The 13,006-nt window shown below is 40.4% G+C and overlaps 1 protein-coding gene across 3 annotated transcripts in view; it reads right to left on the bottom strand.

Moving 5' to 3' along the window:
- The window catches only part of LOC101466330 (lamin-A), a 39,620-nt gene that overhangs the window by 8,516 nt on the left and 18,098 nt on the right, over window positions 1-13,006 (bottom strand). For all 3 annotated transcript variants that reach the window (XM_004573549.6, XM_004573548.5, XM_004573550.5), the window contains 3 exons: window positions 3,116-3,272; window positions 2,141-2,266; window positions 1,398-1,568 (listed from right to left, as the gene is read on the bottom strand). In XM_004573549.6, coding sequence (XP_004573606.2) covers window positions 1,398-1,568; window positions 2,141-2,266; window positions 3,116-3,272 — 454 coding nt within the window. The remainder of the gene's footprint in view (window positions 1-1,397; window positions 1,569-2,140; window positions 2,267-3,115; window positions 3,273-13,006) is intronic.

Here is a 13,006-nt window from a genome sequence, read left to right as displayed (position 1 = left end):
AAGGCCCGCCATAACCACGGTCACAGTAACAGGACAGTTCACCCTTTGGTCTGTAGTGCTTTAAATCCATCTGGGTTCTTTTTGTACGAGTTGCTCAGTTTTGGAAATATCAGCTGTTACAATGTTGACCTTTCCATCTAATGAATCTGAGTAACACTCAACTCGTGGGGCTGAAAAGGTAAAAAGAATGAAGTATAATAAATACGACACACACCCCACAATAATGTAACAACCAAAAAAAATGTGTCTCTTTCCTTCTATCTACCAACATCGACAGTTAAAAGCTCGCCAGCAGAGCCGCCTGATCTGTGCAGGAAGCAAACTGAGCATCTGAAAAAAACACTCCTACCTCGTGTCACACCTGGAATTCAAAGGGGATTTTTTCCCTCATAGTGTTGCACTAAAGTAACTGTTACTGACCACATGGATGTTATTTTCATATCAACAGGTGTTTTCTACAAACAGGTTTTCTTTCAACTTACTGTTAAGATCAATTTCTGCGACTGCAGAGCCCTCAGTTATCTCAGTGTGTGTGTGTGTGTGTGTGTGTGTGTGTGTGTGTGTGTGTGTTACAGAAATTTGTAAAGGTAAAGCTTAAAGTTGCAAATTATGTTGAAAATTGGAACATTAAAATGATTAAAATGTGATTTTTTCAATATCACTAATAACAGAAAAGTACAATATATATATATCCATTAAATAAATTTAACTTTAATTTTTTTTAGCCCTAAGCATCTTACTGTTTTGTTCTTGGATGTCAAAGTTCATACAGGTTTGAATGTAATGTCCTGTTTTTATCTTCGTTCACAGAATCAGCAAAATCTTCTTCTACCATTTTGTAAGAAACAAACATGATCTGTTTCATAGCTAACAAAACCAAAGAGATCTAAAATCCTACAATGTGTTGCAAACGTCTCCGACACATTTCTCAGATGTTTTATTTAGTTGCTGATCAGCATGAGGATACTCCACCTCTGCCCGTGTACAGGCCACGATGTGTCATTTCTTTTAGTGTGAAAAGAAAGAAATTGTACAGTTTGGCCATAAATGTTTACATCCTGTCATAATGTTACAAGCATGAGCATCTCATCACAGGTAGATATACCCTTCCTTCTCCACAGTGATGCGATTGGTGGGTAAAAAAACAAACAAAAACAAAACAAAAAAAACAGGTTGGACCATGACAACACAGATGGAAAGCCTTACAGGCCAGATAAAAAAAAAAAATGTTTCATTTCGGCTTCGCTTTTAATGAATATACTTGTACACAAAAATGAAGCATTTTGTACGCTAAGATGGTGACAAATGAATTCTTTGAATTATATGAAGTGAAAATGATGTCATACTTTGACTCTAGGTGGTGACAGAACCGTTTTCCCAGGCAGAGAGCAAATTACCTTGGAGTTGTAGGTCTTCTCGATTTCCTCCTTGTAGAGGCGGACCTGCTCCTCGTGCTGGCCTCTAAGGTCAATCAGAGCCTCGGCGAGCTTGCTGTCGAACTCCTGCTGCCGCCCGCTGTCAATCTCCACCATGCGGGTCTCAAAGCGACGCTTGGAGTCACGCAGCTCCTGCAGACAGAGGCGACGGTGTAAGATACAAACACATGTAAACTCAGAGTGGCAGTTCCCATCCTTGTTTGATTTTGTCACGCGACTTGTATGAATGATGCTCGAAAAAGACTGATCCGCACTGATGTTTGGTCCATGCACCATAAACAATAATACAGTCACCAACTGTTAAAAAAAAAAACCAAAAAAAAAAAAAAACTGCCCTTGTCAATTAATGTAATTGTATTAATTAATTGGTTGCTGTGCACGAATTCTTTGTTCAGAGGGCCAACAGAAAACAAATCTCCAAGATATTCCTCATTTGGAAAAAGCACAAAATTGCCAACTTTGGGAAATGAACATTTCAGCTCTATTATGGCATCATTATATCTGCTCTTTCTGTGCAGACTTCTATCTGTTCTGCATTACTAGAAGGAGAAGAAACAGCTCTGAGACAGATCTGAAGGGAAACATGCAAAAACAACAAGTAGGTGGTTGGAAGCAAATCAATATCCTGTGGAAACGATGAAAAGTAGGACAGATTACTGAGACAGCTCTGTAAAAATAGAAGTGCTAAGGTGAAGAGCGGGAACCTCGTTGTAGATGTTCTTCTGGAACTCCAGCTCCTCCTTCAGGGTCTGCAGGCGGTTCTCGGCGTCCACTCTCCTCAGCATCTCATCCTGCAGCTGCCTCTTGGCATCAGCCAAGTTTACTTCCAACTGGAAAGGACACACGAAGAGAGAAACGAGATGAGAGAAATGATTTTTAGACGAAGCATGTAAGCACACAAAAAGAGATCTAATACAGAACAAGGTCCAATCTGTGCTGCTTAATCTGTGAGCCTCTCTTAAAGAAAAACCTTTAGTTCCTTGATTTGGCCAGTAGGTGGAGCAAGGCCACAACCTCAGGAGTAACGTTCATTGATAAAACAAATAGCAAAAGATGCAATTTTGTCTGTCTCGCCTCCACATCCTCATTCATAATCAGCTGCTGGAGGGTTTACATAAAATTACCAACTCCACTGGGGTATTTCTGCTTTGAGATCAGCACCACACAGACAGCCAAAGAGGCTCTGCACTCCTCTGACTGCTGTTCAGCTGATAAATAGCTTTAAACAATCCGTGCAGGTCTGCAGATATTAAAGAGCGACTCCTGCTTTATCGGTGCAAAATGGGCAGTAAATATCCAAGCAGCCTACACGGACATCTCTCTTCCATTTGCAAATTTCAGGCTAAGCTTCAAACCGCAGTCTACTTCTTTGCCTATCAAATCGCAGCTCAAGGGGGCGGGACAGAACGCACATTGGTGTTTGTGGGATTTTCCCCATTTGAGACCACGAATAAACCACTTCTGAGAGGTACGCTAAACCACAGGACCACGAGGCTTTCACTGTCTTTCATTAATGTAGAGGGAACTTCTTTTACTTTGATGCTAAAGCAACAGAGTAAAAGAAGAAAAAAAAAACTGAGCAGTAAATAACCAACAATTCAGACTCCATAAAATGAAATGTACTCGTCCTGCCCACGTTAACCATGTAAGACTTAAGTTTGGATAAAAATGTCTTTTACCTTCGCCAGCTGGGCCTTGAGGTCCTTCACCTCTGCCTCCAGGGTTCGCTTCTCCCCCAAGGCAGTGCTGAGGGCAGCATCTTTGGAGTTGAGCAGAGCTTCTAAGTCCCTCAACCTGACCAGAGCTGCCTCCAGGTCAGACTCCTTCTTGGTGTTCCTGTGACGATAAGGATGACAGGATGTCATTTATAGATTTTTTTGGTACTTTATGTGTCGTTGTTATGTATTCTAACTGTGCTCATCATATCCCTGCTGATAAATGTAATTTTATTCCCCACAGACAAGCATTTTATCAGCCTTATTGAAGCACTACAAGTGGCCGCATCCAGTACTGAGAAAAGAAGCTAATCAAAAATGCCAAAAACTGCAGTTCTGCTAACCACCACTTGAGGCTGGTCCTGAAAGTGAGTCGATCCCCACAGATTCTCATGTTGCAGAAATAAACACAAGTTAGCTCTCCATCCTCTCATCTAAACACTCACATTAGGTCTACAGCCTCTTATAATCTAAATCATTTTAAAAAGGTGCAGCTGTGTTAGAGGTGCTATATAAAACAAAGCTGCCTTGCCATCCATGGAACAGTTTTTGTAGGTGACCCAAGAAAAAGAGGAGAAATAAATAAGAGAACAAATATAAATGCTTTCTATAAATCAACTTCCACTTAGGCTATTGTCTGTATTTCAGTGGAGAAGGTGAAAGAAGGTCCTCACCACAAATCCTTCCATGTAACAGAAGGTCACAGGCATAACATTAAATCCAACATATTTTTTTATTAGGCCATTTATTTCTCTATGTATTTATTTAGCTGTCGACTGGTTTATTACCCTCCATCAGTCCATCAGTTAATGTATTTGGTAACTTGCAGTATAGATTTCCTGTTAGCTTCCATTCAGGTTAAAATCTACAAAGTTATAAAAGGAGAATCTGTTCTTTATCTGTGCCGAGCGATAAATAGCACCAAAGTACACGGCAGTGAGAGAAGCTGTGGATGACACGCTGTGCTGTTATTGGACTCCCAAACTACACATGAACTTCTCTCTGAGACAACCTGTGGCGTTTTTAGAGAACTCGTGTTTGTTCAGAGAACTGTGTGAGGGGAAAAAGTAAAAGAAATCTTGGAACTGCCTGTGGAAAAACTATATATTTCCAGCACAACGTGAAGACAGGGGACGGGTTGGACAGAGGCTCATGCACGACTGAGGAGGAAATGGGCTCCCTATTATTCTATTTGGCCCTGTGGGCCAGGCTTCATTGTCACTAATAATGACCATCTGCTGCAGGAGAAGGCTTCCAGGCTGCTCACACAGACCTCAGAGTCCTCTAGTCATGGACTGCAGGCTGTTAGGAAAGCCAGTGTATGGAGAAGCAGGCAAAAAGACACACAGATACCCCACAGCAGAGTGAACTGACGGATATAAACTCCAAAGCAAAAATGCGTTTATGACACAGCAATCAATATCCGTTACTGCTTTCAATAAAACCCAGGACTTCTTTTTAAGAGGATGAAAGCGAAACTTTGTTTTCCTGAAAAAAAGAGCCAAAACAAACAGCAGGCCAACCGAAAAAACATGCATCACAGGCAGAAAGCGGAAAACCGAAGCGGATTTAGGAAAAAAAGAAAAAAAGAGCCTACAAGACTGATTATGTTCAGATTTAAAAAAAAAAAATTTTAAAAAGGGAAAAAAAGAAGCAGGAGGAGGAGGAGGAGGAGGAGGAGGGCCGCCCAGTTTCTGATGGGCCCAAATCAAATCAGCGTCCTGGCTCGGCCTGCTCACAAACACAGACATACGCAGCTCAGGGAAGAAAGCAGAGACTGATTCACACGTGCTCTTTAAATAACACTCTGGGAAAAAAATAATCATCAAAATTCTGCAGCACAACATTTTTTTATTGTTGCTCATGAACACAGCATTTCATTCTTTATGAACAGCTGAGGAATCAAAGAAGATTTTTCACTGTTTTCAGATCTGTTGGTTTTTTTGGTTTTGTTTTTAATATTAATAAAGATATTATTGAACTGAAGTGCCTGATGTTCAGACCACACATCGCTTTCTATAAACATCACAAATACTTGCTGGAGTTAAAAGCCTTGCTCATGGGCAGCTTGCCTTTCTGCCTTTCTTTGAATCAACCTCTGTTTGATATGACTGCACCAGAGTAGGAAGGAAGAACGATATCGGTTCCTGCTTATGTGTCGCAACTATTTGTCATATTTGACTTGTCAAAGAATGACTTCATGGCTCAGGTGTAGTGCAGCACAAAATGCACTATTAACACCTACAACAGTTGTTGGACCAACAAAGTTATTGCCTCATTCTGACATGTCAGTCATCACAGAGCTCCGAGCTTCTCCCACTGGACAGATTAGTAACTCGTGTAAAAAGAGACGTGACAACTGCTATAAAATGTCTTAATGGCTTATACTGTTGTGACTGTAATAACAATAATATAGCTTAACAACATGAGGAGGTGCCATGCTCCTCGAGGCTCATATACGTTTCTGGAAACTTATTTACTAAAGTCGCTGCTTTATGTTATTGTGGGATATTTTAAATTCACCGCAATGCTCATTAACATACCCAGTGCACGTCTATAAAAGAAAGAAAAATAACCCAAACATGGCTGTAATGAGAGAAGGAGACAATGAGAGGTGTGTTTTTCATTTCACTTATAAACTCATTTGTTTACAGCTGGAGATAAACATTACCAGAAAGTATGCAGCTCTTTGTCTGGATGTTAATATTTTCTCCAACAGACTGTTTTAACAGTGTGACTCTGCAGCAGACGAGTGTGTGTGTGTGTGTGTGTGTCTGCTGTGACATTCATTAAGGCTAATGGGCCCAGTGGATCAGCTTCAGCAGTGAATTAATGGATGGATGTGCCTCTACTGTATCAACATGCTGCTTTGCAGTTTGTATTCTCCTCGCACATAAAAGAATAAGAAAAGCTTAGAGCTAAAAGACTTGCAGGCCGGGTGTTTGATATTGTGACTTTATACTATAACTAGATTATATATGAACTGGGGTGATTGTTAAGATGTTGGGTCACCCTGTGCAGCCAAGTTGTCACAAGTCTACTGAAAGTAGTGCTCTTGTTTTGTTCTGGTTTTAATCCCTCGTAGACACAAAAGCAGGTCAGTGCTGACAGCATCCATGCTGATGTTTTAAAAAAAAAACACAAAAAAAAAAAAACAATGATGATTTTTTTTCCAGTTTGTTTTTGAGATCCTCAAAATCAAAAACTTCTTCCTTAATGTGAACAAATAATAAAAACAAAAATAATTTGACATAACAGATCCCAGGTCCCTGATATCTGTAAATGGCATTTAAATGTTGATATGAGTCAACAAAGACAATAATGGCTCGGTATATTTATAAAACGCATTCAAATAAAATGTTTGATTAAAAGGAGAAAACAGACGTTACAGAAAAAGAAAGCATTTTTAAACTTTGTACAGTTTGACTACGTCCATCTCTCCTTCCAAAGAAAGGTTCTTTCTTGCAAACAGCTCAAATTCCTGACATTCACATTCCTTCAAGCAGACACTAAATAGGGCACAGCAGGAGGGGAAAACTCAGGAGGTCACGAGCACGCTCCATCCATCATGTAACGTACGGGTCCGTGGCTTAACCTCTCAGGACCTTCCTATAAAAAGGGAGACCAGCACCAACACGGACACACATGTGGTGGTGTTGATGTTTTTATTATTACCACCCTCATTAGGTGTCCTTAATTCGTTTAGAGACTCCTCATACTGTATGGATGGAGGCATATACACTCAAACCAGGCCAAAAGGATTGTTTCTAATCAAAACAGTTCAAATGTATGTTCTTGATCACAGTTAAGTCTTGTTTGATTGTTATTGATTTAACGATGGCCCTATTTTGTCTCTGATAAGCTGACTACATGTGAATGCAGTGTCCTTTGACTTTCAGTCACATCCAGCCAAGGTGCTCAACCTAAGCTTTCAAAACGTGACCAATGGCTGATTTCACCGTGTCGCCATCTTTTATATACAGGCTGGAGATCAAAGTCTGCAGGCTAGATGTGGCAGAATGAATTTAATCCCATCTACTAGATAATCGAAAGATACCCTTCACAGGCTGAATGAAAATTTCTGCTGGTAGCACTCTGAAGCATTTCTGTACAGAAATTTCACAGTAATCCGATTGCTGCTGAGATACTTCAGTGTGAAGCAAAGTGGTGGAGTGAAAAAACATACAGACACTCACGAGAATCCCTAATGGCTTGGGAAAACCCACTTATTTAATTACTTTATAGCAGCTTCTGTACTGTGCAACGCTTTGAGGGACTAAACCAAAAACTCACAATAGGATCGCATTCAATAACGGTTTTATTAAATGAGTATTGTCAGTGGCTTTGAACAGGGAGGTGCAAAGGTGCACATTTGTCTGCAAAACTGCAACTACTACTAATTTACTCACATTTCTCTGAACGTAAAAACTTCGAGCACAATTTCAGCTTTAAATAGGCAAAAAAGGCACGCATGTGAGGTAAAGAACGTTTGAGCCGTTTGCACTCTAACTTCACTTCCTATTATATGAACTACAAAAGAAAAAGGAACTAAGTAATTATTTTACTATAAGTCAGGAACATTAGGACGCAGGATTAAATGGCACGACTGACTCATCCCGACTACAGTTATTATAGTCAAACTCTAATCTACGTATTACAATTAGATGAAGTTAAGTGAAACAAAGAAATATATAAATAAATAAATTACATTAAATAAATAGAATGATTTTATGAACTACAAAAGGAAATTTCTTTAGTTTTAGTCTTTGTTAGTTTTGCTAAATTTTTCAAAGCGACCTGTATAAGCAGGTTCTCATGGATTCATCCCTGCTTATAAATACTGATTTGAGTGCATTATAACATCAATTCTGAACTTTTTACATTTTGCAATCTGCAGAAAAATGAAAACAATTCTATGTAGAATTTTTAAAAATGCCAAAATTTCCACTGACATGAATGAAAAGTACAACTAAAAACATTTTTAATGGTAAAAACTGAACTAAAATGAGAAAACCCATCTGGGAAATTAAGTAAAAAGAAACTGAAGTGAAAATAAAAATTGCAAATTAAATACACTCCAATAACTTTGCTCCTGGGAGGTAAGATTGGCACCTTGACTATAAGCAATTTTTTAAACTGAGAAGTTCTGACACACAAAAAAAAAACGAAAATATTGCAAAAGCTATTTTTCCCCCTGATGTAATCACAAAATCAAAATCACAAACTGGAATCAGAAGATTACTGCATTACAAAACGCATCTCAATGATGCGCTTCTCTGACTGGGACCTCTCCAGGATGCTGTTGCTGGATGTCTGCTAAAACAGCCAGCGGTGCCTGTGGAGGATGGAACAGCATTGGAAAACCTCATCTGTGTGGCTTTGTGGAGTTTAAGTCTTCTGCAATGCAAAAATTGCAAACATGACAGAGTACGTGCATCTGTGGACCCAACGTCTGTATATACGACCTCAGTGTGTGCTAATGTGAAATGTGCATGCCGGTCCCTCCACGTTCATGTGCGATCTGTCGTGTGTGCTCTTCATGCAGCCGTTTGCTCAGAATTACAGGTTCATATATAAATTAGACAGCAAACACATAAATATTCAATCTCTGAAGACTCAAATTGTTCTCAGGACACATGTGGAGAAACTCAGCAGTTATTTTTAAGAAACTTATAATTAATATTTACAACATCATCAGCAGGGGAATAAGCAAGGTGGTACTGATCTAACAGCTGAGCAAACAAATGCAGATTCGATTAAAATTAAAAGTTTTATATTCTGCAGAGAAAAAACAATTAGATCAAAAACTGAATTTTGTCAAGCTTTCTTCTTGTCTCTAGACAGTAAAACACTTCTTTTTATTTTATTCCACACATTAATACCTACAGCCTAAAGAAGAAGGGAAAAACATAAAATCGTAAAAAAAAAAAAAAAAAATAAAAAATGGTATTGTTTACGTTTCAGCTCTTTGGAGGAATTTCATTACACATGATTTAAAACTGGCACATGCTGAGGCACAGAGACAAAATGGGAGCTTTTCAGTGGAGTTGGTGTGAGATGGGGGAGAGTAGGAGATGGTGGTGTGAAATGGAAATACAAAAAAAAGACTGAGACAACAAGAAAAAGAGAAAGAGGGGGAATAATGGAGACAAGAAATCTGAGGAGGAGGAATGTGTTGGCTCCGCTCCGAGCCTCGAGGATGACTCACAGCTATCTTTGTCCACCCCAGTAACAAGAAACGAACTCCGCCTCACGGAGTGAAAGAGAGAAAAAAGCCCGCCGTGTCTCTCCCTCCTCCCCTGTTTTGCTATGCCGTTGCCATGGCAACCAAGGCCTTGTCGTCAGGCCTGCTAGCGTGCACATTTCCAGCACGCTGTGGACGCAGTGGAATAAAAAGGTGTAGAGTTTTCTGTGCAGATTTTCAACACACCTCAGGACTTTGAGTGTGGTGCTTTGTTGCGTGCAGCCCCGAAGGAAAGTCTAACCTTCTATTCCTACAAGCTATGAAGGAAAAATGACTGTGACCAGAGCCAGAAAAGAGGCTATGCAAAGACCTTTATGAGGCCTATAAATCTGGAACTTAAATTTAGACATTTTATAGAAGAAACACATTTAAGTATGGAAAGGATTTGGTTTTTGTGGCGCAGTGCGCAAGATACAGCACAAGCAGTGTTTCTGTGTGTCGCTTGCAATTACTAAAAGAAGGCAGAAAGCTCAGGGACCAGAAACTAAAGCCAAAGCAGAACCTGCAGTACCTCCAACAGCCACTTGAGGCTGCTCTGGAGATTTTTTAATTTTTTTTTAAATTAACAAATTATAACCCAGCTGGGGTTAGTCAGGCATTATTATGGTTGTGAGAGTTAGCTGTCTGCTAGGCTTCAAGTCGCACTTGTACTTCTGATGTCCTTTAAAGCGCTGCTAAAACAACTTTTTGGCTTTTAATTTGGCTCCTTCGGCAGTTGGTGGGTGAGCACCAGGTAACAAAGCTAACACTTTTTATTCTATCTTTTATTTACAGTTTGTAGTGTGTAGTAAATAAAAGCTAATGCAAGTTACCCATGTGTGCAGAATGTGCTGTTTTAAGAGACAAAATATTTGAGACTGTACAACGTCATTGTCTAATCTCTCCATGAACTGAGCCGCCTTTGTTTTTCCTTCTTTGCAGTGATCTGGCAGCCTGGATCATTTTCCTGGCTGCGCACAATCAGATTAAAAGGTTGGGGGCCTCCTCATGCAACCCTTTCATCCATCCATACTGACAGTTCTGAATTTGTGGTTTCTGTAGTATTGGAAAAATTTAACAAAACAAAAAAAAATCCATAACATCCGTTTCCAGAAAGTCTGGCTTTCATCTGCTGGTAGCACACTCTGTGTGTGTTCATGTTTAAATTAATGACACAAAATCAAATGGTTACTAAACTCTAAAAACAAGATTTTTTAATGTTATTTTTCTGTCATTTGTGCTGAAGAAAAAAAAATATCCACAAGCCCTCCAAATTCCTCGCAGGAAACCTGGACAACATATTGCTTCTATGTAAAAGTAGCTGCAGAGGCTTTGGACAGCAGCGTGCACACACCGACAGCTGGGAGCTGCTCACTACGACTGCAGTGTTTACAGGAGCAGCTCCCCTGCAGGAGTAGGGGCTTCAGCGCTTTGCACACGTGCACATCAGAGGCTGCAGGAGGAAACCCACTGAGGTTTTCCCTGTTTAAACCGCCAACTTATGCAAGTGTCCACCGAACTATATGGTATGCTGCTATATAAACACAGACACACCCCCTTCTGCAAAGCTTGCTACGGTCTGTGTGGGTGGGGTTTCCTGATGACTCACTGCTCAAACACAGAGGAGAAATTGGGGGGCAGGAGGAGGGGGATCTTCCACATTCCCTATAGGCCATCTAAAATGTTCCCTTTTCCTTTTATAGCCCAGTGTTTCCTTTTTCCAGCTTCACCACGTTTAGTTTAGCAATTCACAAAGCCACTTTATGTGGAGAGCACTGTGGGGAAAAGGTGACTAAGAGGAAGGTTGGTGAATAATGAGGCACCAGGAAAACATGCCAGAGTACAGCATGATCCTCTGCTAATGGCCTTTAAAATAAAAACGCTTTTTATTATAGCGCCTGTATCCAAATGTGCTTTTGGTTATGACTTACTTTCAGAAGTCAAATGTTAAAATAGCAACAAATAAAAATAAATAAATTGTTTTGTTCAAACAAAATTTAACTGCATAAATTATTCTCCAAAGGCGACTTACTCATCACAACAACCAGCTGAATCCCGGCCAAAGTCAAATCATTTGAAGTTTCCCGCATCACTGAGGAAACAGTTTCTCGGTTATCCAGCACAAAACAACACGCAGGTAAAAATCGAAATAAAGCCCGATTTCTGCCTTTAGCAGACATCAAAGAGTTGTTTTCATTTCTAGTCTTGTGCACAATAACTTAAAGTGTAGAAACGGTAATTACAGTAAATCCACACACATTTAAGAAGCTGGAATCTATAATTACAAATAATCCATCAACCCATAAACAATTTCATTCTTCTGCCTTACGTCTCTCACTGAATGTCATGATGGCGGCCGTCCTGGATGTGAAGCAGTGTGTGTGAAACCGCATCCTGTACTCATCCTTAAAATAAATCAAAACCTTAAATATTTTGCTCATTTAAATGAACTACAGATCAGCAGAAATGCTGTGGTGGCCGTTACGCGCGTCCCTGAAATGCCCAGCCCAGACATGACATGAACTGCTGAGGTAACCACAATGAGCTGAACCACAATCACATAACATCAGATATGGTAAAAATGGCAACAATGCGAACACAGCACCTATCATTTACTGCCACTCATCTGCCACTCTGTGGCACTAAAACTATGTGGTGCTACACCTAAATGAAAAATGCACCAGTGCAACCAATGTAAAAAGTTAGGACTGGAGGCCTGATTTATTATACGCTTTTAAAACACGCACTAATTGTGGACATGTAAATGCAACTTTGAACAGGTTTGGCGTGTGTGAGGAACCAGACGGTGTTCTGACACGTTCACACGTATAGCAGAAGAGTTTCCCTGCAGGCTCTGAGATGATATCAGATACGACGGTTGTTGAAGAGAACCTCGAGTGTGGCCTGTGAAACAACAAAGAAAAACTCTGCAGCCTTCAGCCTGATGGTTCGAGTCAGCTCTGCAGCATTTTGTGAAACTTTCTATTGCTGCATTTTTCAGTGAAACAGGCTGGTACTTGACTGTTTCCTGTGTCTCTTCTGGGATGAAGAACACAATGACAGGGATTGTGTGTGTGCGTGTGGGATAAATCAGCAGAAACCGTCAACAATGCGGCCTTTGCCAGAGACCGCCCGTTCGCATCCACATGTGGCAGATGGAAACAGAGTTTTTAGTGTTTGCTTTTTCACAGCAAAGCAAATGGTGACCATGGCTAATCGGCTTCAGAGAGCCAAGAGACGTTCTCTCGTATCAAACTCGGTTTTGTTTGAGCTGTCACCAAAGCAAAATTTGCACGTGGAAATGAGTTCCACGCACTCGCTTTGTCTGATTCGTGCCTGCAGAAATTTGCATTCGCTAAAGCTCAAACACACCATCAGTCAACAAATGAAGAAAGAGAGCGGAGTCCCGCCCGTCGACAGAGCCTGTTAGAAAGTCTGTGTGTGAGACCGCAGACACCAAAGAGCACATGAAACGCCTCTTGTTCCCCTTTGCACGATTAGTACATGACTCATCAGTGGGTGAGTCAGATGCTGGTCGCTGCTCTTTGTGTCAGCTTTTACGCTAACTCTTCACTGGTGTTGAATCAGAACAACTCACACGATAAAGAGCAACGCTGGTACACGACTGCCTC

This window comes from Maylandia zebra, linkage group LG1 (assembly GCF_041146795.1).
Source record: "Maylandia zebra isolate NMK-2024a linkage group LG1, Mzebra_GT3a, whole genome shotgun sequence".
Lineage (NCBI taxonomy): Eukaryota > Metazoa > Chordata > Actinopteri > Cichliformes > Cichlidae > Maylandia > Maylandia zebra.
Note: the sequence above shows the minus strand (reverse complement) of the source record. Positions and strands in the feature narration are given on the sequence as shown.